This window comes from Humulus lupulus, chromosome 8 (genome assembly GCF_963169125.1).
Source record: "Humulus lupulus chromosome 8, drHumLupu1.1, whole genome shotgun sequence".
Classification (NCBI taxonomy): Eukaryota; Viridiplantae; Streptophyta; class Magnoliopsida; order Rosales; family Cannabaceae; genus Humulus; species Humulus lupulus.
This window is the reverse complement of record NC_084800.1, coordinates 48,041,821-48,065,907: the sequence shown is the minus strand read 5'-3', so window position 1 is coordinate 48,065,907 and position 24,087 is coordinate 48,041,821. Positions and strand designations below refer to the sequence as shown.

Below are 24,087 nucleotides of genomic sequence, written 5' to 3'. Positions count from 1 at the left end.
TCATCTTCACTACTTTCAGAGTCATTATCACTCCAAGTAGCAATCATACATTTTTTGTTCTTTTTCAAAGTATTTGCACATTCAGACTGGATGTGACCAAATCCCTCACATTCCCTGCACTGAATACCCTTTTTATTAGTTTGAAAAGGTTTAAGAGAAGAAGGATTACCTTTTGACATCTTGCCATTGAATTTCTTGTTTCCTATCTTATTCATATATTTTCGAAAATTCTTTGCAAGCATTGTCATTTCATTATCACCATCTTCATCATCTGAGACTTCCTTTTCAGTGCTCTTGAAAGCTATGGTTTTCTCCTTTTCTTTGGAAGTACTTGGCTTGTCTTTTTGACGAATCTTTTGATTTAACTCAAAGGTACGAAGTGACCGCATCAGTTCTTCTACCTTCATAGTACTGAAATTTTTTGCCTCTTCCATAGCAGTGAGCTTAACATTGAACCTGTCAGGAAGAACTCGAACGATTTTTCTAACAAGAACAGAATCATCAAGTTTTTCACCAAGTGCAAAATACTCATTAGAAATATCAAATAATCTCTCATAAAATTTAGATAGTGTTTCAGAATCAGACATTCTAAGGTCATCAAACCTGGTTTGTAACATGATAAATCTAGACCTTTTAACATCTACAGTTTCTTCGAACTGAGTTTGAATAATTGTCCAAGCATCTTTAGCCGAGACACATGTGGAAACAAGTTTTATAAAACTTTCTCCAACACCATTAAATATGGCATGAAGAGCTTTATTATTATAGATGGATAATTTTTCTTCTTCTGTGTCCCAAACAAGTTCAGATTTTACAATTGTGCTTCCATCTTCACCTTTTTCAGTAGGAGGTGACCATCCAAACAAAATTGCTCTCCATGCTTTCTCATCTTGAGCTTTTATGAAAGCTCTCATCCTAACTTTCCAATATGAATAGTTTGAGTCATTTAGCAATGGAGGTCGAGACACCGAACTACCTTCTGCAAAGAAAGACATTTTACACAAAACAAATCAAACAGAAAATAACCACAAGATCTCACTAAGAGTTTAGTGAACTGCTCTGATACCAATTGAAATTCCGTTTTTTATGATTACCAACTTAATTATTCAAATTAAATAATTAATTGTTAAACTGTTACAGAAATGTTTAAACAGATACAAAGACTGTTTGAACAGAAACCAGATATGTTTAAACAATTTGTGACCAGAAGATAAAAACGAACATAAAGTAAAGAACACACGAATTTTTACGTGGTATCAGCAATCTTTACAGATTGCTACTAGTCCACGAGGCCACGCCCAGAGAATGAAATTTATTAGAAGAATATCTAAATGATTACAAAACCAAATTGACTTATACAAATAAAGACTCCCTCTTGAATTTGTCGCAACTGTTGTAATCTAAACTCCTAATCAAATTTCTGAAGTGCTAAGATCTTGAACCCCCTTCAAATCATAACACTTGCACTTTTCCTCCCGAAAAGTGACTCACGAACAAGACTTCTCCCGAAGCTTGATGACCAATGTCCAAGTGTGTTCAACCTGCACAATTAACACAAAGAAAACAATACAGAAGTACACTGTAATAAACCACTAAGAACTTGCTGGACTCAAGTTCTTCACATAGTAAAAAGTCTCTCTAAAACTTGAAAAATATTTGGAAAACAATACACCAAGAGAGATGATAAAAAACCAATGACCTAAGGATGATTATATACTATTTAGAATCCCTTTAGGTCGTGGAAAACAAATAAGAAACCAATCAGCCAATAAAAGGAAAATCTTCCAAAATAGGAAAGTCAGATTCTGTTCAAACAAACTGGCAATCCGTTCAAACAGATTCATTGAACCTGGACAGTTTTTTAAACCCACTTTCCTTAAATAAATAAGGAAACAATATATACATTATTACTGCAAGCTGTACACGATTTCTAGGCAGAATAAATCAGATCAAAAAATAAAATAAATACCAATAATTTCTCATTCAAGAAAAGATATTCTTTTATAGGAAATTATATATTTATTTTATTATCATATATATATAATAATCTGATTTATAAAAAGACACATTTCAACAAAATAGGAAACTACCCATTTTCGAAATTTACCACTCAATATTACAAAACAAAAAGACTACTTATTTCGAAAATACTCATTTAATTAATTTTGTCAATATTATCAAATATGCCAATAAAAAATTTTACAGATAAATTTCCCAATTTCATCATTTTTTTTTTCTTTGGCAAATGGTGACCGTGGCTCAAAAACCAGAGGACACACTGAAAAAACATCGATAAAATGCCCCCAAAACAGACACACAAATACAAGTGTCTGAAGCCAAAACTAGCAAAACGAGTGCAGAAGAACATAACACCCACAAAGATAAGAAAACATAGAAGAAAAGTCAGAAAAAAAAACTCAGCAAAAGTCTAAGATGAAACTCCACCTAGATCAGCAAATCCTGACATCTAGTGGTCATTGAAAACTTCCCAATTTCTTGATGTGACACATTATAATCTTCAATGAATTTTTCATTAAAATTGATTGCTTCAATAAATAATTGAGAGATTATTTCAATAAAACTCAAAGCAATAAATTTTAATGTTAAATTTTGAAAGTTACGCGTGCTCAAGATATTATTTATTGAGTGTTGTTATTTGATATTTTAATGTGTCCAATATTATATGTGGTATCGCATTATAATTGGTTAGTGATATTCTATAATTTTTATTAAATTCAAATAGATAGGACCCAATATTAAATTACTAATAGTGATATGCCAACTATGTTGGGCAGCAGTGTGCCCCCTACCAATTCTCGATATTATTAGTTGAACTCAACAAGGCAAAGCAAAAAAAAGAACAGAATCTTGTTAAGTAACGCAACTCGTATATAACATAAGATACAAGAAAATTGTGAAAGATTAGACTCTAAAAGCGAGCCATAGAAGAAGTTAAAACGTTGTACCACAAAATCCCATCTCTAACGAAGCTGCATGACAGAAAAACACAATCAAGTCAAGATCATAATGAATAATAATGATAATAAAGCCTAAAATCAAACTCCATTTGCTTTCACACATGCTCTCTCTCTCTCTCCCCCTCTGTTCATCCTATTCCTACCTCTAAATTCTAATGTCATACAAACATAGACAGTCTGTCATCCTCTGATCAAGTTTCTCTTTCTTTCTTCCACCGAAAGCCCCCTTTATTATAATTTTTTCATCACGAATACGAATAAAGCTAAACTCTTTTCAAACATCAGAATCCACTTTTCTTCTTACCCAATCTCATCTCTCTCTCTCTCCTCGATCTTCGCAAAAAAGGAAAAAAAATAATACGACAGCAGCAAAGCAATAATGGGGTGCTTCAGTTTTCGCAGCTCCAAAAACCCTTCATCTGCCATGAAAGGAGCTCCTCTTGAAAGCGGTTACAACCCAGAAACACCCAAAAACATCAGACACGAAATCCTGCTTCAAATCCCAGTATGCAGAGTTCACTTGGTGGAAGCAGGGGAAGCTCTGGAGCTTGCCAATGGCGACTTCAAGCTCACCAGAATCTCAGACGAAAACGTCTCTCTCGCCACCATTATAAGTGTCGGAAACGATCTTACTTGGCCTTTGACTAAAGACGAACCCGTCGTCAAGCTCGATTCTCTCAACTATCTTTTCTCCTTGCCCATGACAGATGGTGAACCTCCTCTCAGCTACGGCTTGTCGTTTCCTGACCAGTGTGGCGGCTTTTTGACCCCTCTCGACTCTTTCTTGAAGGAGAATACCTGCTTTTCAGGCTTGACGACGCCTCAAACTCAAAAAAAAGGTCTTGACTGGAAGGAGTTTGCTCCCAGAGTTGAAAACTACAATAATTTTTTGGCTAAAGCAATTGCTGGAGGGACTGGTCATATTGTGAAAGGGATGTTCAAGTTAAGCAATGCTTATGCCAATCAGGTCCCTGTGTTTTCAGTTTTACAGCTTTTCTATACATGCTTCTTAAAGTTGCATACATTTTTTCTCATAATTGATATTCATGTTAAAAACTGAGAAATGACATCATGGAACACTTTATTCTTTCTTTACGACTACAATTATAGTGCTTTGGTTAGTCAATCTAAGTTAAGTGGTTTAAAAAAATACAGGTACAAAAGGGAGGGGAGATGACTCTAGCTAGTGGGGTTGAGGTGAAAAGCTCTGTCACAAAGAAAGAAAGTGGGAACATTAACACAGCTGGTTCTGTAAAGAAAAGTTCTGGAGTCAACAAAGGCTTGAAACGGTAATATAAAAGACTCATCATTTATATTACATTGACATGAACTATTATACTTGAACTGATTAAGTGAATTCATTGCTGTTAATAGAGCGAGAAAGATGTCAAAGATGACAGAGAGATTAAGCAAAACAATGCTCGATGGAGTTGGTATAGCCACGGGAGCTGTGATGACACCCGTGTTAAAATCTCAAGCAGGGAAAAAGTTCCTTACCATGGTTCCGGGAGAGGTCATCCTAGCCACACTTGATGCAGTTAGTAAGTTCTTGTTCATGAATATGTATTGTGTGTGTGTGTTCGTGAGTTTGTTCATACTTGAAAATTATATGAATTTTCAAACTAAAACTACGGTGCATTTTAAACTAAAAATCAACAGATAAGGTCTTAGATGCAGCTGAAGTAGCAGAAAAGCAAGCTCTTTCGGCCACTTCCTTTGCTGCAACAAGAATGGTCAGCAACAGGTCAGATTAAAAGAAAACTTTGAAATGAGAAATGAGCTTCATTGCATGGAAACAACTAAGTAACTTTGATCTGATTATTGGAAAAACTTAGGTACGGAGATGAGGCAGGGGAGGCCACTGCGGATGCTCTTGCAACTGTTGGTCATTGCGCTGGTACTGCCTGGAATATCTTCAAAATAAGAAAAGCTCTTAATCCAGCTTCATCTGTCTCCACTGGAGTGTTGAAGAGGGCAGCAAAAAGTGCGACCAAAATTTAATGATAGTAGTTTCTAACATTAATGGTAGTTCTAATAAAAGAGACTTTGACTTAAAATGGGCATAACTTTAGTTTCGATTGTGAAGAGAAAATTGTTCCAAGTGAACCTGAAAGAATTCTCTTGTGTAATATGTGCAAACCATGGACATGATTAAAGGAGCTGTTGTTTGGAGTGCAAAAACTACTACAAAAACTTGTTTTTATGGCACTTATTTAGTTAGGGTCCTTAAAAAATATCTAGTCCTAAAAGACTACGAGAAAAGTTGAGTCGGAGACTTTTAATGGCACATTTTGCTAAAAGAGTATTGAGGACACTAAAAGTGGGTCCTAAAATAATAATAATAATAATAAAATAAATAAATAAATTAAAGTTTTATTAATAACTAAATTAAAAAAAAAAACAAAAATGATAATACAAAAATTAAAAAACCCTAAAGAGAGAAGGGACCGATACAATTGTAGGGTTTTCTAAATTTTAGTAGTTTTTCTTTAAATTGTATTTTTGTAATTATGAAATTTTGAAAATCGTGTTTTTGAATACTTGAGTACGTATTTCTGAAAAATAAAAATAAGAATAGTAAAAATTAAAAAAAATTAAAAAATATATATTTAAGAAAAAACACGTAGCTTCAAAACATGACGATTAAAGCACGCATGACAGAATTGGAATACCTAGTACTATACTTGGTACAATATAATACAAAACTAAATGAAATATAAAAGGGAAATTTAACTTTTAATGCATTAAATAGGGCACCATAACAAAAATACCCTTCCACTATATACATGCCCATTTGATCCTAGTATTTTCCTTAGTTCCAAAAATACCTTTGTCATTTGTTTCCCGCTCTCTCTCTACTCTCTCGGATGCTCTCTATTCTCTCCCTCACTCTCTTGGTCCCAAAATCAAAATCCCCAAAATATCTCACTCTCATTTCGCATTCACTGTCGAATCTGTGGGCATTGTTCTTCATGACCACGACCGCACATCAGTGGCAAGAAATCTTGACCGAAGTAGGCGGGAGGCGAGAAAACCCAAGAGATCAATGAAACAATCCCGAAATAGAAAAATGAGAGGGATTTACTTGTTTATTATGCAATAAATTGTCTGGGTCTACTTTATTTGTTAATTTTTTGTTCATAGGATAGATCGGGGCTGGGGAATGAAGAAATCTGAGTTTTTTTCGAGATTTTTTATGCACCTCGATAGAAATCGATAAGACTCGATAATATATGTTAGGTTCTGGATTTGATTGTGTCTCGATAGGCCTCGATGGGACTCGATGATATTTTAGGCATATAGATGATTTTTAGCATATACCTCGATAGGACTCGTTAGGACATGATGATATTAGACTTATGGCTAATTTTAGCATCTGTCTCGATAGGACTCGATGATATTAGGCATATGGCTGATTTTAGCACCTGTCTCGATATGCCTCGATAGGACTCGATTGTACTAGAAGATATTAGGCATATGGCTGATTTTAACACCTGTCTCGATAGGACTCGATGATATTAGGCATATGGCTGATTTTAGCACATGTCTCGATAGGCCTCGATAGTTACCAGATTGTTTTACATTTTTAACATTTTTTGTTTGTTTAGATGCCTGAATTGATTGTGCCATTAGAGAAGCATTTTCCTGGTCGTGTCACCTATAGGGGTAGTTCTTACTTGGAAACCCTTATAGAGCAATTTAAGAGGCACGGGCTAATTGAATGGGCACAAGCATGCCCTTTGGGACAATTCTTCAAGGCTAAGTCGTTTAGTTTTTCTGGGGTTTTGTTGCATCAGCTTATGTTGCAAAAGGTGGAAAGCAAGAAGGCTGAAGAGGGTCACTTCTACTTTGGCAACATTCTTTGCAAATTTGGGATTGCAGAGTTTGCCCTAGTCACCGGGCTAAATTTTGGGAACACCTCGTCCCCAAACAAGTTGAGAGAGCATTTTTTAAGTGATCGGATCATCCATGAATACTTTAATGGTGATTCGAAGGTTAGTTTCAGCCAGTTGGAAGATGCTTTGAAGGCCTCGACAAACCCAGAAGATGCATTTAAGCTGGGTTTGTGCTATTTGATAGATGTGGTACTGAATGCCCCAGAGAAGACAACGACGATATGGGGTGATTTCCTGAAGATGGTTGAGGATCTTGACTACTTTTTCAAGTATCTGTGGGGGAAGATGTCCTTCAAGAAGGTTATTAGAGGAGTTCACAAGGACAAGTAGAAGCAATTGAAGCATTACGAGGCGAAGAAGAAATAGGGTTCGAGCAAAAAATAGAAGAAGGGGAAGTATAGTTTCAATGGATATGCTCCCGCACTTCTTTACTGGGCTTTTGAGGTCATGCCAGCTCTCAGGAGTAAATTCGGTGAGAACAGTGGGAACCAGATTCCGAGGATGCTTAGCTGGGCTACGAAGACCGATATCACTATTTCAACAGCTCAGTTGGTTCCTATATTCGCCAACCATTGAGTAAGTTCCATTTTATCTTGTTAAATGTCACAAATTAATTGATTAACGATTTATTTTATTAAAGTTTTTCTGACACATGTTATTCAACCATGCAGTTAGTGATATTTTCCATGCTGAAGCCACGTCTCGGTGAGGTAGTCTACTACAATACCCTCCCAGAAGTTGATTCCAGCTTATTCCCTGAGTTGGAATCAACTGTGGGGAAGGCTGGGACTGCAGGGAAGGAAGTAGTGCCTAAGATGGAGGCAGAGAAGCTGGCAGAGGTTGCAAAGGAAGCCTCCATTTTTACGAGGATATCCCGAGGGAGGGCACTTCACAGGCCTATGCACCTTCCTCTAGTCAGGTTGCCCAGCCTGATTATGAGCAATTGATGCAAAGGCTCAAGAGGGATGAGGAGGGCCAGGCAACCTTACTTCAGAATCAGACTACGATCATGGCTCAGTTGGCGCAGCTGCTTTCAGTGGTCTCAGGTCGATCCACCCACGTAAAATCAGATACAGAGTCTAATATCTTGCCTGAAGACTACGAGCCCAGTGATCCACCCTCCACTCTATAGGCCCAGACATCTGTAGTTGCCAGTAATGCCAATAGTCCCAGTGTACGAGTACTACAACTTCAAGAGGCAACTAGCCTTAAAGTTGTCAGGAAGAATCGCAGGCCCAAGCGTTTTGATGACTTCACCGACCCAACGAAGAGGATGAGAGTAGATAAGCATGAGCTAGTTGCTGAACCTTTGAGGAAGTGTGACCCGCAGCAGGAGAAGAGCTTCCATAAGTGGATCATCAGGAAGATCGACAACAAAAGAGATTGGAACGTCCATACTGGGACGCACGGTGTGGCATGGTTCTTGCAGTTTCACACAATCCAAACTTGGCTTTGGGATTCGGTATGTAAATTACATTTATGTTTTCAATTCAATCTTAAAATATATTGATGGTACTAAGGAATTTTCATGTTTTTCAGCATATTAATGCCGCTTTGCATATGCTACGCCGCTGACGCCACTTTTATCATGCTGCATTTCGGCAGGATGCTGCGATCATGAACACCACCTTCCCCCAAGTGTACCTAGGTCGTTGGAATCATTTCAGAGAGACCAACACTAAGTATACATGGGATGATAATGTGTTGAAAATGTTGAAGGGCGATGATAATAAATTCCTCGTATCCCGGCAAAATATGAGTGAAGTATATTTTCCTTGCATGTCGAGAAAGCCGAAAATTGGATTGCCATTGAAGTCTTTACTCCAACGTGGTGCATCAACATTTATGATTCCAACCATAGCGTGCTTAGTCCGACTCTGTTGGAGGAAGTGATCAAGCCTTAGTGCTTATTGTTGCCTTCGTTGTTGTGGTGTTCTAGCATGTTTGACGACCATGACGACCTCCATAGATATCCTGAGCAGAACGCAAAGCCTTTTTCATATTGTCGTATTCCTCCTGAGGAGTGTCCTCAGACTAAGACAAGGTATTCCCCTATTTAATTAGTGTATTTTGAAATCTAAATATTAAAGTTATTTTTATCTTCTATTGACACAAAATCGATTATATGCAGTGGGGATTGTGGTATATTTGCCATCAAACATATCGAGCATTTGGTTTCCAGGCTACCACTTGATACCGTTATCGATGAGAACATACAACATTTCAGGACCAAGTGGTGTGTGGACCTATTCTATCAGAATTTGTCCCCGTGATGCTCTTTACATTTTCTTGATACACCTCTTGTATAATATATCATATAGTTAGTTTTGTATATTGTTTTTTATCAAACATTATTTTTCTAAAAAGTTATTAAATAAAAAACTATTAAATTCACATAATGTGTCTGCCTCGACAAATCTCAATGGGTCAAACGAACTACATCGATAAGCCTCGATAGCTAAAAAATAATACTAACCAAATCAGCCTCAATAAGCCTCGATAGAGTCATAATAATAAATGCATATATTTAGATAAAAACCAACAAAGTATTAGAAGCAGTACGGAATATAATAAATGCAGCAAAATCAATTGAATAATTACATAACTCTGTGTTGGCAAATCTGCCCTAATATTTGGCCTACCAAGATCTGTTGTATCAGCAACATGATCTGTAACGCCCTGGTTACCCCAGAACAGTTACGGTGAACGGTGGACCAGAAATTTGACTCGCTACCCGAGTCCTTTGGTCAAAAACGTGCTCTAAGTGTAATTAACAGGTTAAGGTATAAAACTAATAAAAAGGGAATATATATTTTCATTACAAACTGCTCTGCAGAGCTAATCAAAACATTTACAAGTTGTTCTCAATACAAAATGTTCATTACTGTTTTAAATTTACAATCCCGCCGACCTAAGCGGCAAAAATAGGGTAAACCTGTTGGAAAAAGCTTATACAGGATCTTTATTTATTTTCATGTATATCTAATATTAAACAAATTAATACGAGATAGCCTAAAACATGTTTCTAAAATTGAATTCAAAGAGAAACAAATAATATAATACTTACAGTATACGCAGCGGAATTTAGAGTCATTCCTTCAGTTTCTCTAACTCTTGTATCATTTCTGTCGCAGAGTATTATCATGAAACTGAACCGATCTTCTATTTTCTTCACGATCTTCCAATGTATCCTTAGAACCACCTAGACTAGTGTGGGCAATTCTCAACACATGAGATAGATATAGAGAGAAGAAGAGAAAATAACAAAGAGGCTTAGAAAGGGACTTGTGTTTAGAGAGAATATAAAACTATAAAAAAATCTGACTTGTGACTTATCTGTCGTCTCTGAAATCTTCTCTCTAAGCACTCCTTTTATAGACTCAATTAGGCCATTTAATTTAATTAAAAAAATCAATAAAATAACAGCCATTTTGAAGTCCTAGGTCGAAATTATCATGGGCTATAGGCCCGTGAAATTTCTCATTTGATTATAAGCTCATTGGACTTAAAATCAAGGCCTGTATTATTTTCTGTTGATTTAATTAATTAAATAATTATTTAAATCCTTTATCAAATTAATTATTTATAATTTGAACCTTGATTTAAATTTATTTATTAATTTAGATACCAATTTATCTTAATTAATAAATCTGCCATAATTTCTCTTTTCTTCTCAAAATTACACAACTCTGTGAAACTATCCAAAATTGACCTGGTCAACTTTGGTAATTCTAATTGATGATTAAATCAATTAATTGAGACTATCTAGATGATTTTATCCAAGGTACAATGGGGACCATGGGCCTATGAAATCAAGCTCCAATAAGTTATCATAAATCTAACAAATAAATTTACTAACTTATTAATTCCTCGTGACTCCACTATAGACTTGGAATTGCACTCTTGAATTCATAGAACGCTCTATAACAAATATAGATACGCTATTAATTATCCATTGTTACAACCATAATTGTCACTCAATCCTCTATAGACGGTCTACAATGAGATAGGACTAAAATACCGTTTTACCCTTCATTGTATTTTATCCTTAAAACACTTAGTTCCTTGTAAATGATATTTCAGTAAACTAATTTAATTACTGAAATGAGATCTCTATCATTTAACACCTTGAACCAAACTAAAAGGAAACCATCGTTTCACTTCTTCATCAGAAGCTATAGATGTTCATATCTATGATTAACACTCCCACTCAATTATACTACCAAGTTCCCAAGATGTAAGTATGGGCTAGTCCGTAGGGTAAGCTGGTAACGAACAAGTCAAAGAACTCAAATAATACAATTAGTTAGAATACTAACCACTCAGAATTGAGATTGAATTGACCTATGGTCAACTATATGATATGACTAGAATAGATAATAACGGTATGTTTACTTATCTTATCAACTGTCAATATCGGTCCTGTCCGATGTAACAAATACATCCGATCTTATCTACTTTGCTAATGTTCTGGAAAGAACATAACACTGTAATGTGTAAGTAGATCATATCGTAGATTGGCAAGTCAGTGTAAATTCGATGCACTGACTAATCTTAGGACTAACTTATTTTTGAACATATAATCATATTTATATTCCACTGTGATTACGTCACTATAAATAAGATTAGCTATATGCTCGGGATTTAATAGAAGTTTATATTAAACAAATAATCATGAAAATAAAACATGTGAGCAAAGTGATTGACCAAGTCAAAAAATGATTTCTATTCTTTTATTGATAATAAAATGAGATTACAAAGAATTTGGGTTTTAATTAGGGCATAAAACCCCAAAAAAACCCCCTAGTTCCTCTGAGAACTCCTTGGCCGTGGTGGTCAAGCGGCCGCATATGTACACATCACCACCTAAGCTCTCCACTCAAGGCTAGGTGAGCTTTTCTTTTCCTTTACCTGCACCACATAGCACCCATGAGCCAAAGCCCAGCAAGAAAACATAACATTATATGTAAACATTATCAAATGATTATCATTATAATCACACTGAGCACAAAGCTTTCAAACAAATGAGTGAAAATCACTTGAGGTCCTGATAAACCATACTGAGTGACTGACAAGCAGGTCACTAATTCGAATGGAAGGGTGGTTGTTGGGTAAGCCTCTAGCCTTCAAGCGCTTTTAATGTTCATCGACCCTTGAGGTTGGTTTGGCATTAATGCTCTTTGAGTCATTCAATGCAGATAATCGATTAGATCTAATCTTTGATGGCTTGCGTGATACACGCTAAGGCCGTTCTGACTAATGAGTCAGCACTATGTGACCAATGTCCAGTACCACTGCCGAACCTGACTAATAAGTCACAGCTTCACAGTTGATACTAACACCTTTGCCAATTCTGACTGATGCGTCAGTGCAACGTGACCAGTGTCCAGTACCACTGCCGAACCTGACTAATGAGTCACAACTTCACAGTTGATACTAGCACCTTTGCCAAATCTGACTAATGAGTCAGTACCATGCACAAGTGAGCAACATATGCTAAGCATTCTATATTCAATTCATGTCCATATTTATACCACCAACATGCCTCATGAACATCCATGCATGTCACACTTGGGGTGCAGTTTTCTTACCTCTGGTTCGAGCTAGAATGAATAAAAGAACGACCCCTGAGAACGATCAACCTTTTGGTCTTTTAGCGGTTACCTGGTCATAAGCAATTATGGGATTCCATCAATAAAATGAATAATAAAAGGTTCCCAAACCAAAACCTAACCTCCGGGACCTCAAACACTACTCAACCAGGTAGTAGGTTCAACCCCGAGGCCTTAGGCTTGAATCCCCAAGCTAAATACTCCATTCTGGCCAAAATTTCCCTAAGGGCCGCGGCCCGCCCTAGCTGCGCCGCGGCGCGCCCCCAAACAGAGGCGGCCTAACCCTGACAGGCACCATGGGCCGCGGCTCACCTATGCCATGCCGCAGCTCATTACCCAATTTAGCCTAAAACCAGCAACGCACCAGCGAACCTCCCCTGCGTTTTCCCTTGGAACCAGCCCTTCAAACCAATCCAAAACACCAACCTAACACTCAATTTAGCCCCTAAACTTTATCTACAACTCACCTTCATCATAACCCAAGTAAAATATCAACCTAACTCCCTTTAATTCCAACTATCCACCAAATGATTACAAGCTGAAAACTCAAAGCTAAACAGAGTATAACCAGAAACCAATGACTAAAACTCACCTCAAATCCGAAATTAGACCTCCTCCAATGGCTGAACCAAGTCTACAACCTCAGCCCCTTGATTTCCTAGCTTGATTCCACACTTTGAGCTCAAAAACTCCAAAGAAGAAATAAGGGAAAATGATGTACGGGAAGGAGAAATGAAACTCTGTTTTTCTGTTATGTTTCTACAACCATCTAAAGCTTCACATATATCCAAACCAAATGACCTAAATGCCCCTAGGTCATTTAAGGCTTCTAAAACCATTTCAAGGGTAAAATTGGTACTTTCCTCTTATCCCGTTAATCATAATTAATGCTTCCCAATTCCCGCTAATCTCAATATTCTCAAACACCAATAATTCACATCCCGTTAACCTTTAACGCTCGGTAATACTCTAACCATTAAAACACCCCGAGACTCACCCCGAGCCCCGAGCTTAAACCTGTTATGACCAAACCGATATTTAACATACCATGATCGTCTCATGTCGAATAGCTCGAACAAACCCACATTATAATGTGGTCTCAAAATATATCACCAACATGCGTACAAATAAACAATTTACCCTCAACGGGCCAAATTACCATCACACCCTTGTAATTGAAAATATGGACTCACATGCATGCATTTCACATCATATTATAATATAATCAACATATACATGCATTTTATCAATTAATAACATAATTAAGCAAGTATGGCCCTCCCGGCCTACTATTCACGCCGTTAAACACATCGGAGAATTCGGGGTATTACAGGATCGTTGTTGACATAAGGATCGTAGCCATAGGGATCCTACTCCGCTGTGTCATGCAAATATGGCAGATCTCTAACAGGGATATCATCATGGACTATAACGTCTGGATTTGTCTTGGGAACAAATGTTCCAACCTCACTTTGAGTTCCTTTGAAACCATGACATAGGGGAGAAATGTTCTCTTCAAATCGAACTTCTTTATTAACGCTGGGAGAGGTCGATGCATTTCTTATACCTGCCTTCTTAACCAATGTCACACATAGAGGAATCAACTTCTCTACAGATTTCGATGCTAACCCAATGAATGCACGCACATGCCTATCATTTTTTATAACGGTAGGTTTGACGGATTATGATAGGTATGTGTACGGGACCTCAATTTTCAAGTCATGCACACATCTATCCACTTCAAGTTCATCGTACAGAATGTCAAGCAGTTGCTCATATGTCACACCTTTCTCCAAAGGAAGAACTTGATTTACAGCATCCCTAAAAATCCAATCCTTATTTTCCAATTCCCAAACACCATTGAATGCAACAAATATGGAAACAGACGAATCTGTATCAAAAAAACAAAAAATTAGGTCAAAAATTAAAACTATAACATCAAACAGCAAAAAATTGTTTCATATCGAGGTCAAACTATCAAACTATTGAGGTCAACCCATCGAGGCCCATCGAGTCCAATCGAGTCCCGTCGAGGCATACACTACATAAATTAAGTTCTATGCCTCTATCGAGGTCCATCGAGGACCATCGAGTCTCATCAAGGTACCCATTGTTCCTAAAGTCTGAGGTTTTTATCGAGGTCCATCGAGTCTCATCGAGGTAGCCATTTTCCCTAATGTTTAAGGGTTTTATCGAGGTCCATCGGCTCATCGAGGCATATCAAGGTAGATAAATAATATAAACATATAAGGGTTTTATCGAGGTCCATCGAGGACCATCGAGTCCTATTGAGTCAAACAAAAAACCCAGAAAAAAAACCAAGAAAGGACTGAAAATCCATTCCGATAGTGAAAAATTACAATAAAACATGAAAGCATACACAAATCTATTCGAAATAGCACAAGCAATGTTGATAAACAAGTTTCCTCACTACATATAACAAATATATACTTCTCCATACGATTTTTATTCGAAATTCAAAACGAAGTTCTTGCCTTGAAATGATTCACAACTTGTCCTTGAAATCCAAGCTCGAAAATTTGTATAGATTAAGTTGCCTTATTTTTTTTGTCTACGAGAGCTTGAGAGATAGAGAGGGGAAACGTGAGAGATAGAGAGAGATAAGATAGTGGGAGAAAAAGATAGAGAAATTTATAATAGAGACATTTTTGAGAATTAAAAGAATACTAGAATAAAAATGTGATGTTTTTTTAGCTTGGTATCATTTTGTTATACAGTACCACTTAATGCATTAAAAGTCAAATTTCCCATATAAAATAATTTTATCAAACAAAAAAATATTTGAATAATAAAACATAATAATGCAATCAAATAATAAAAATTTTCATTAATATAATTCTCATATTTTTGCACATTGATAATATAAAAAGTCATATCTTTTAAAAATTCCCAAAAATATATTTAATATAAGAGTATATTACAGAAAGCACAATACATTCAGATCTTTCTTGTATGTTTTTTAATACGACTTCTTACTGAATGTATTGTGCTTTCTGTAATATACTCGTATATCAATGTGCAAAAATATGAGAATTATACTTTTATTAATTTTTATAGGAAAATTTATTAAAGAAAAAATTAAAGTATGAAAAATACAATTAGTAGCTAACTAAAATATAGAAATACTACATTTTTTTATCATAATTATGTTTTCTTGGATTTTGTAGGTAATTTTATTTTATTTTTTTTCAATTTTTTATTTTTTCCTTCATTTTTAATTATTTTTTCGATTATTTTTTCTTCCATTTTTTCCTTTTTATTTTTCTTCCTTTTTCTACCAATTTTCTCTTTCATTTGTTTTCTTTCCATTCTTCTTGTTCTTCTTCATTTCATTTTTATTCATTTATCTATTTTTTTTTATTTCATTTGTATTGTTTTTTTTTTCATATTTTTTCAGTTTTCTTTATTCTTTTTTTATTTTTTTCCTTCTATTTTTTCTCATTCCATTTTTTTGTTTTTTTTTCTTTTTTCACACATATGAGCTTTTTTTCTTTTCTTTTTTTTCTTCTTCCATCTTTTTCAGTTTTTATTTTTTCATTCATATTTTTTTCTTTCTATTTTCCATTATTTATTTTATTTTTCTTATTCTTTTTTTCATTTTTATTCATTTATTTGTGTTTCTTCCTTCATCATTTCTTTTGTTTTGTTTTTTTTCATATTTTTTTAGTTTTTTTCCTAAGTTTTGTTCCTTCATTTTTTGTACTTATTCTTTTCTCATTCCATTTTTTATCTTTTTTCACACATATTTTAACATTACATAATTATTTTACTATTTTTTATTTATTATCTTTTATTATTGTAATTTTTTTTATAGTTTTTCTACTATATGTAAAAAAAATCAAATCAATGTTTTCAGCATTTTCTTTTTACTATAACCCTTACAAGAACACCAAAATTTGGAAAAAATAAAATAAAAATATGAAAACGTGAATGGGTAACAGTTACCCTGATGGGAAAATTCAAATCTTGAAAAAAATTATATGAAGAAGATGGGAGAGAAGGGAAACCGGGTGGATCTGATTTTTTTTTTAACTTCAAATCTGTGGTAACGGGTTACGTTCTCGTTCTTAGTGTGTATATTTATGAGGGTAATTGGTTACCTTCACGTTCTGATGTATGTGTATATTTATGTGTTATTTATGGTAACTTGTTACCTATGTTACTAAAATAACAGTTACTTCTTCTTCATTTTTTAATGAAGTGTTCTTCCTCTTTTTCCTTCAAATTTGATGTTTACCCTCTTATGACAGAAAGTTACTCATCTCAGGATAACTGACTACCCCTCCTGGTACATGTTATTTAACCTAGTTCTAGGTTTTTTTTTACATAACTGTTAATCAAGTAACTGGTTACCTTATCCAGTATTTAAAAAAAGAAAAGTAAAATCTAAAAAAAAATGTTTATAATAAATAAAAAATAATTTTTAACACAATTCATATTAAAAAAAAAAGAAAAAAAAATTGCAAACAACCAAAAAAAATTTAATATAAAAAAATAAATAAGCTAAAAAATAATAATCAAATTACAAACATACCCTTCCAAAATAATAAAACTTGATAAAGAGTAAATTATGACATAAACCATATTTTATAAAAAATATATGGAAAAATAAACCCATAAAAGTGAAAATTCTTAAAAAAAACCAATTATTAATTTTTAATTTTTTTTTTTTGAAAAAAAGCCATATTTTTACACACTCAATTAAAAATCTCATATAAAATGTAATTTCCTCTAATAATAAAATATTTATAAACATTTTTTTTTGTTACGAATAAAATTAATCATTCTTTTAATATTTTTTAGGTTTTGTTTTTTTCTTTTCAAAATAACTAATTTTTATTTATTTTTTATTTTTAACGTACACGTTACGCTATACAAATAATTTTTTTTTTCAAACATGGTTACAATTACAAATATGATAAAAAAATCACACACATTTTAATTTTTTTTAATATACAAGATTATGTTTGGTAATAATTAATTAAATTTTAAAATAGTTATATAAAATATATATAATATAAGAGTATATTACGGACCAGATAGTAGATATATACGCTGGCAGTTTAAAATATAATAGAAATCCAAATGATTTAAATTTAAAAAAATATTATATTTAATTAATTAAAATTCTAATATAAATATCTCCTCACCTGTGTCTTTTTTAACACTCTTCTTCAATCACTTTTTTAAGAGGCATCTTCAATCTCAACTTGTTTATAGATTCTCTACTATTTTCCAAGAATAGTTCACTAAATACTTTCCGCAGCAAAATACTCATTCTTATAGTACGTACAAAAGTTCTCAAGAGACCAGAAGAAGTTTTGCTAAAGATATATTATAAACGAAATACAATATTCAAAGGTATAATTTTATCTTTTTATTTTCATACATGTTACACAGGGGCCAAGTAAAAAAATTCTGCACGGATTATTCATTTGATAAACATGTTTCTGAGTTTTGTTACTAATGAAATTCATCATGCTTTTAATATTTTTTAAGTTTTGTTTTTTCAAAATAAAGAATTATTATGGGATAACTTGAAAAATACCCAGTTTTAGGATTAGTTAACTAAAAATAGCTACTAATAATATTTAGTTGAATATTGCCCATTTTTTTAAGCACATTTTCCATATTACCCTTAAAACACTACTAGAAGTCCAATGTAAAAATCTCAATCTTTGCCTCTGTCGTGTCATTTACTTCCATCTTCAAATCATATTCCACTGTCAGTTCCACTAGACCACTGTATAATGGGTAGAGTCATTAATAGTTTGGATATTAATAAAAAAGTTTTAAAATGGTAAAAATTAAAGAGGTTAACTTAAATTTGGTACTAGGTGTAATTTTCACAATTATTTTATTATTATAATTTCTTTTGAAAGAAACATTTTTTTTTAAGTGATAAAAGATAAATATTTTTTTAAATAATAGGGTTATTTTCAACTGCGGTCCCCATTTTTTATAATTTGTAATACTTAGATCCCAAAAATTGATTTTGTATTAGTTAAGTACATAACCTTTCAAATCGTATAATTTGAGTTCTTAAATGCTATTTTGTTTAATTTTTCTTTGAAAATACATTAAAAAATATATAAAATAAATGGTGAATCATTGTTAAAATGATTAGACAATTAATTTATGACAATAATAAACATGAAAAAAATATATTTTTATGGCATTTTTGAAAATATTTAATATTTTTATAAATTAAATTAATATTTTATTAAAAAAGTATTCTTACTTATATTGTTGTTTTATAATTAATATTAATAACTATGGTATCTCAATTATCTCGATATTATCAATTTTTATTATGTTTATGCTTTTTTATTTCATACATTATTTTTAAAACTTAATAATAATGAATATAAAGTTATTTATGTGCATATATATATGATTAATTATAAGTTGCATTATAGATAAAATTCACAAAATAAAAAATAAATATGTACATTATAAATATTGATAATCTTGTGGTACTTCAATTATTAATGTTAAAAATTTATGGGTAAGAATTTTTTTTAATGAAAAACTAATTTAATTTATAAAACCATTAAATATTTTTAAAATGTTATGAAAATATATATTTTTTCAATGTTATGTTTGGTATTGTTATAAATTAAGTGGTCCAATTTTTTTTTAAGATTGATTCACCATTTTTTATATTTTATTTATATATTTTGAAAGAAAAAATAAATAAAAATATCATTTAGGGACCTATATTATATAATTTGAAAATATTAGAGATCTAACTGATACAAAATTAACTTTTGAGACCTAAGTATTATAAAGTGTAAAAAATGAGTACTGCAGCTAAAAAAATCCCTAAATAATAATAATAATAATATTAGATTTTTTTAAGGGATTATTTTTATTTAAAATAATTTATAACATTTTGAGTAGCTATATTTTAAGTTTATATTAAAAAAATATTTTTGTATCTGTATTTTGAAAAATGATTAAAAATGGTCTCCTATATCCGAATTCAGTTAAAATATTTTAAACATAATTTCCACAAAATTGATTTACATATATTCAAAATGGATGACCCTCTAAATAAAATTGAAGTCAAATATATTTTGATCAAATTCTGATGTAGGACCAATTTTATTATTTCACAAAATACAAAATTCAAAAATATATTTTATAAAACAGAATACTGATGGTTGAATTAAGCAAAAACACATAAATCTAATGGTATATTGCTTATAAATATTTTGATAAAATATATATACCCGTAAATCCTCCCTCTCTCTCTCTCACTTTTTTTTTTGAACGTACACATTTACCGTAAACAAATATTATTTTTTAAACACACGGTTACATATATGGTAAAAAAAAAAAGAGATGGCAGGTAAAAAACATGCGACGAATGCAAAATTTGGGATAAAATTTGTTGCGTCACTGAATTTGGGGGGCTTCAGTTCTAAATTCTTGTAAGTTACGAACTGAAGCTAAACTGAGCTGACTTTGCAGAAACCTAAAAATAAAAATAGAAGTGGATTCCATTTCCATGGAAGGAGAGACGACGAAGCTGAGCATATACAAGGCCGCAAGGAGTATAAAGCGCAAGGATAACACCATTTACAACGCCCTGAGGTCCATTTACGAAGACTCCACCTTCGTGGGCGAGATCTCCCAGCTATGGCCGGACCTCCCTCTCGTCGCCAACCTCCGCTGTGGACTCTGGTACTTCTCCAGGTTCCACTCAACCTGTTACTTCAAGTCCACCGATGGCCACAACAACAACTGGTCCTTCAACACCTCTCGCCTTAATCTCCATGTCGCTCACCTTGCTGGTACACCCTCTTTTATTTTTCATTTATTTATTTAAATAAGTGGTCATATAACACATAATTGGTACTGGCACTGGGACAAAAGGATCTTAGAAATGATTATTAGTACTCTGATCGAAGCATTTGGCATTCTGAGAAGTAAGAGTATATATATGATTTTTTTTTTTTATATCGAATATGGTAGGAGAGAAAGGAGGGTGTATCATAGTGGATTCAACTCGTAAAGGGAAGAGATTTCCGGATAGCATGTCGAAAACTATACCCATTTGGACTTGTGTTCTTAATCGGTGTATTCGAAATCATTTGAGCAAAATGAATGATATAGCTGTGTTGGAGGGGGTGAGTAACATTGGTATTGATTAATGTATAGTTTTATAGTTTTTGAATATAGATAATGTGACTTGTTACCAATATTGGAACTTGTTTATGGTTTCTTCTGGTAATGTGCTTCATTTTAAGCCAGAGGTCATTCGATTACAGAGAGTCTGCGATTGATATTACTTTTCCCTTTCAAAATTGATTGGGCCTTTTCTCTTTATGTGCTTATAATGAATCGTGGTTTTCTTTTCTGTCTGCATTTTGTGATACAGAATTCAAGTACATCCAGCGAAAATGCTCAGGACATGAAACAGGCCTCTATTGATTGGGATTGTTCATTGCACCTTCCCCTGTGGATTTCCAAAACTGAGAGATCTTCAATTGAGGGTCGCTTAGAGGAATGGACTAAACAGTTAGAAGAAAGTGGAGCTGATATAGCTGCCCTTGCAGGATGCTTGAAAAAGCCGTTGCGACCTCTATGGATATCGCAGAAAACTGTCATCTGGTTGAATGAAGTACCTGACCATGATTCATGGGATTTCACACCCATCATACTTGTTTCTGCCTCTTTCTCTACTGGACATGCTCAAATTAGAACTACCTCAGAGTATAGCTGGAATTATATAGCTGGTGCTGGAGATGATGAAGAAAGCTGGTCAAGGGGTCTAACACCTAACTTGTTCTGGAGACATGTATATGATCTCATAAACTCAGGACCTGATTCATGTAATCAAAAGGTAGCTGATATGGTCGAAAAGGATCGAGTATATCGTGCACAAAGAGGACAGAATGCTCCTCAAGTCATTGTCAAGTCAACAAAGTTGGCAGGCAACCCAGCTAATCTATCACATAAAGAATCACAATTTTCTTTGGATATCTTAAACATTGAAGATAATTTGAAGTCTTGTGATGAGGACCAGGCAATATTTTGGTTGGGAGAAACTAATATTGCCTTAGGCACACCCCAAGCTGGTATGCTGAACAAAAACAAACTTACAATTGTTGAGTTTTTCATCTTTTGTTTTTTCCCTTTATGGTTGGCAACCTACAATGGCTTTTGTTCTTAATAAGACAGTGAAATAAAAATTAAAAATTGGAGTACTTCAATTCAAAGTATATAATTATTTATTTTTGCTCTTTTCTTGTGGTTCTTGTAAGTACAAAAATTATGTGTCTTCTTGAACACTTTGTTTGGTTTGGGAAGTTATACATTATTCAAATACATGAACTATAGAGATATTATTTGGTACACGACTCTCTATATAGTATGTCGTCTACAATTTAGAATGTGATATACAATGCATGGAGATTAAAGCTTCTAACAATTTCCCGCACACCTGGCCTGATTTTCATTTTTTATTTTTAATTTCCTTTTGATTTTGTGCAAATGCCATATGTATTATGTAGATCAACTCCCTCGAGTTACAAGTCATTTTATTGTGTAAATTTTAAGGCAAAACATCAGCTTCATCAAATTTGCTCTCAATGATTCATTTACTCTCTTTTTCATATGGCTAACTCTCTGTTACTTTGTTTGTGTAGCTGAAAATCTATCGAAAGTTGATTGCATAATAGATTGTAATGAAAAATCTGTCTCTGCCCTTCTTCAAGATCCCGAAACATATTTGCATCTTCATATACTGGTAAATTTGGAAGAAATTAAAGGAATTTGCTGTGTATTTTAGATTAATTTTTTGTCTTTGTTTCACTTATTTATGCCCTTTTCTTTTCAGACATCAAAGTTTGATCGCTTTTCCTTAGTAAAGAGTCTCCCTTCCGCAGTTAAGTTTGCTAAGTTAAATCTAAGCAAAGGGAAGAAACTTCTAATTTGTTGTCATAATGGTAAGGCCTGTGAAGCTCCCTTCCTCATTTTCTTAATTGACATTAAAATTCAGCCATTTGTTATAGATATATAACATTTTTTTAACTCTATTCTGGATTCGAGAACATTCAAACTCATCTACTTATTCATGTGTTGTATTCATTCATATGTCATATTTCCGCTGTACCACCTTTTGTAACTGAACTAGAAAAATGGATATCAAAGTAGGATGCTTATCCTTATCAAAAATCCTAGTTCACACCATTTATATCTTCTAATGTGTTCTAGTGTTTTCCATGTCCAGGGGAGGATATCAGTGTATGTGTCTGTTTGGCAATCTTGATATCATTATTTGATAATGAAGGTAACATTGACTTAATACCTTATTGCTTTCCCAATTTCCAAAGGTTTTTTTTGTTTAAAAAATAAAATAAAATAAAATTGGGGAGTTCATAGCTCCTGCCATTTTTCTTCTGTGTTTCATGTAAACATTTATTTGTTGCATATTTTTACACTATCTTTTTTTGTATAATTTGAACCATTAGTTTCCCACTTACCCCTTTGTGTTACAACTTTGCCCAAGATGGCTTATTAATCCCTTTGTAGAATGGGAAATTCTCTTTCCAAATATTATTGAATGTACTGAATGTCTCAACTTTTGTACTATTCCAACAGGAACATTTGATGGTGGGAAGTTTTTCAGCCAGAATTGCATTACCAAATTGGAAATGAGGAAAATATTAGTTCTGATTTGCAAATTTGCAGTAAATGCCCGGCCATCAAGAGGAAATCTCAGGCAAGTTTTCAGCGTTCTTAGTGGTAGAACAGTGGATTCAGATTGAGATATTCTCAGGATTTTGCATAAGTAGATACAGATAGATACTCCACCACTAAAATCAAGAGCTTTCCATTTTTGGCACTCTTCTCTTATTATTGCTACCTTTTCCTTCAGTTTTGGACGGTGGGCAAACTTAAAATAAAATGGCCCAGCCTACTTTTTCACTTGAGAGGGCTATTTTATTTTAAATTCTAATTTGTGGGTTTTATGTATAGGGAATAAACAAGATAGGGCAGGGTTGTGTTGAGTTGAGTCGAGTCCAATTTAAAATCCAGCTGTTAACCAAATGTTATAGATATTTACTTTAAATTAAGTACTTTGATTGATATGAAAATTTTGTTTTAAGTGAGCATTTTCCATTGGTCTTTTTTTTTTTTTTTTTGGTGGTAAAAGTTAGTATATATTGTGGCATTGGGCCTCTAGTTGCTGAAGATTGAAAGAAGAAAAGCATACTTTGATTACTTTATTTGGACATTTTCATAGAATAATATTATAGTAGTTTGTGAAGTGACAAAACCTTCATTATATTTAAATATGGAAGTTGCTTCCACTAATCACTCACTCTTGTGTTTGCTTGCTCCATATCAAATTCAAAAGCGTTATAGATATACTTTCTCAATCTATATATTATAAGTAATTTTATTCATAATTGAAATAATTTTATATTAATCATAATTGAAATTAAAATTATGCAAATACTGCGTGTTACTTACAATGTGCGGGATCTAGTGTCTAAAGAGATCAGATCCAAAAAAATATGTATAATTTTTTTGTTGGAGGAGTTTTCTCAATACAATTAAATCTAG

General features: G+C 33.3%; 2 protein-coding genes across 2 annotated transcripts; both read left to right on the top strand.

Annotated features, from left to right (window-relative positions):
• The first annotated feature begins 3,057 nt into the window (after positions 1–3,057).
• LOC133797111 (senescence/dehydration-associated protein At4g35985, chloroplastic-like) lies at positions 3,058–5,159 on the top strand. Its single transcript, XM_062234916.1, has 5 exons — positions 3,058–3,945; positions 4,134–4,267; positions 4,353–4,519; positions 4,638–4,722; positions 4,814–5,159. The coding sequence occupies exons 1-5, from the start codon at positions 3,358–3,360 to the stop codon at positions 4,977–4,979; spliced, it is 1,140 nt and encodes a 379-aa protein (XP_062090900.1). The 5' UTR covers positions 3,058–3,357; the 3' UTR covers positions 4,980–5,159.
• A 14,758-nt stretch (positions 5,160–19,917) lies between these two features.
• Positions 19,918–23,633, top strand: LOC133797110 (uncharacterized protein C3F10.06c). The gene is made up of 7 exons (XM_062234915.1): positions 19,918–20,306; positions 20,488–20,642; positions 20,894–21,593; positions 22,164–22,264; positions 22,355–22,463; positions 22,748–22,807; positions 23,119–23,633. The coding sequence occupies exons 1-7, from the start codon at positions 20,021–20,023 to the stop codon at positions 23,283–23,285; spliced, it is 1,578 nt and encodes a 525-aa protein (XP_062090899.1). The 5' UTR covers positions 19,918–20,020; the 3' UTR covers positions 23,286–23,633.
• The last annotated feature ends 454 nt before the right edge of the window (positions 23,634–24,087 follow it).

What these genes read in the sequence shown, in the direction of transcription:
- LOC133797111 (XM_062234916.1), top strand. Translation starts at nt 3,358, where the DNA reads ATGGGGTGCTTCAGTTTTCGCAGCTCCAAAAACCCTTCATCTGCCATG. An exon ending in AGCCACACTTGATGCAGTTA is followed by an intron (nt 4,520 to 4,637) that starts GTAAGTTCTTGT and finishes AAAAATCAACAG; the next exon opens with ATAAGGTCTTAGATGCAGCT. An exon ending in ACAAGAATGGTCAGCAACAG is followed by an intron (nt 4,723 to 4,813) that starts GTCAGATTAAAA and finishes GGAAAAACTTAG; the next exon opens with GTACGGAGATGAGGCAGGGG.
- LOC133797110 (XM_062234915.1), top strand. Translation starts at nt 20,021, where the DNA reads ATGGAAGGAGAGACGACGAAGCTGAGCATATACAAGGCCGCAAGGAGT. An exon ending in CCATGTCGCTCACCTTGCTG is followed by an intron (nt 20,307 to 20,487) that starts GTACACCCTCTT and finishes CGAATATGGTAG; the next exon opens with GAGAGAAAGGAGGGTGTATC. An exon ending in ATATAGCTGTGTTGGAGGGG is followed by an intron (nt 20,643 to 20,893) that starts GTGAGTAACATT and finishes TTTGTGATACAG; the next exon opens with AATTCAAGTACATCCAGCGA.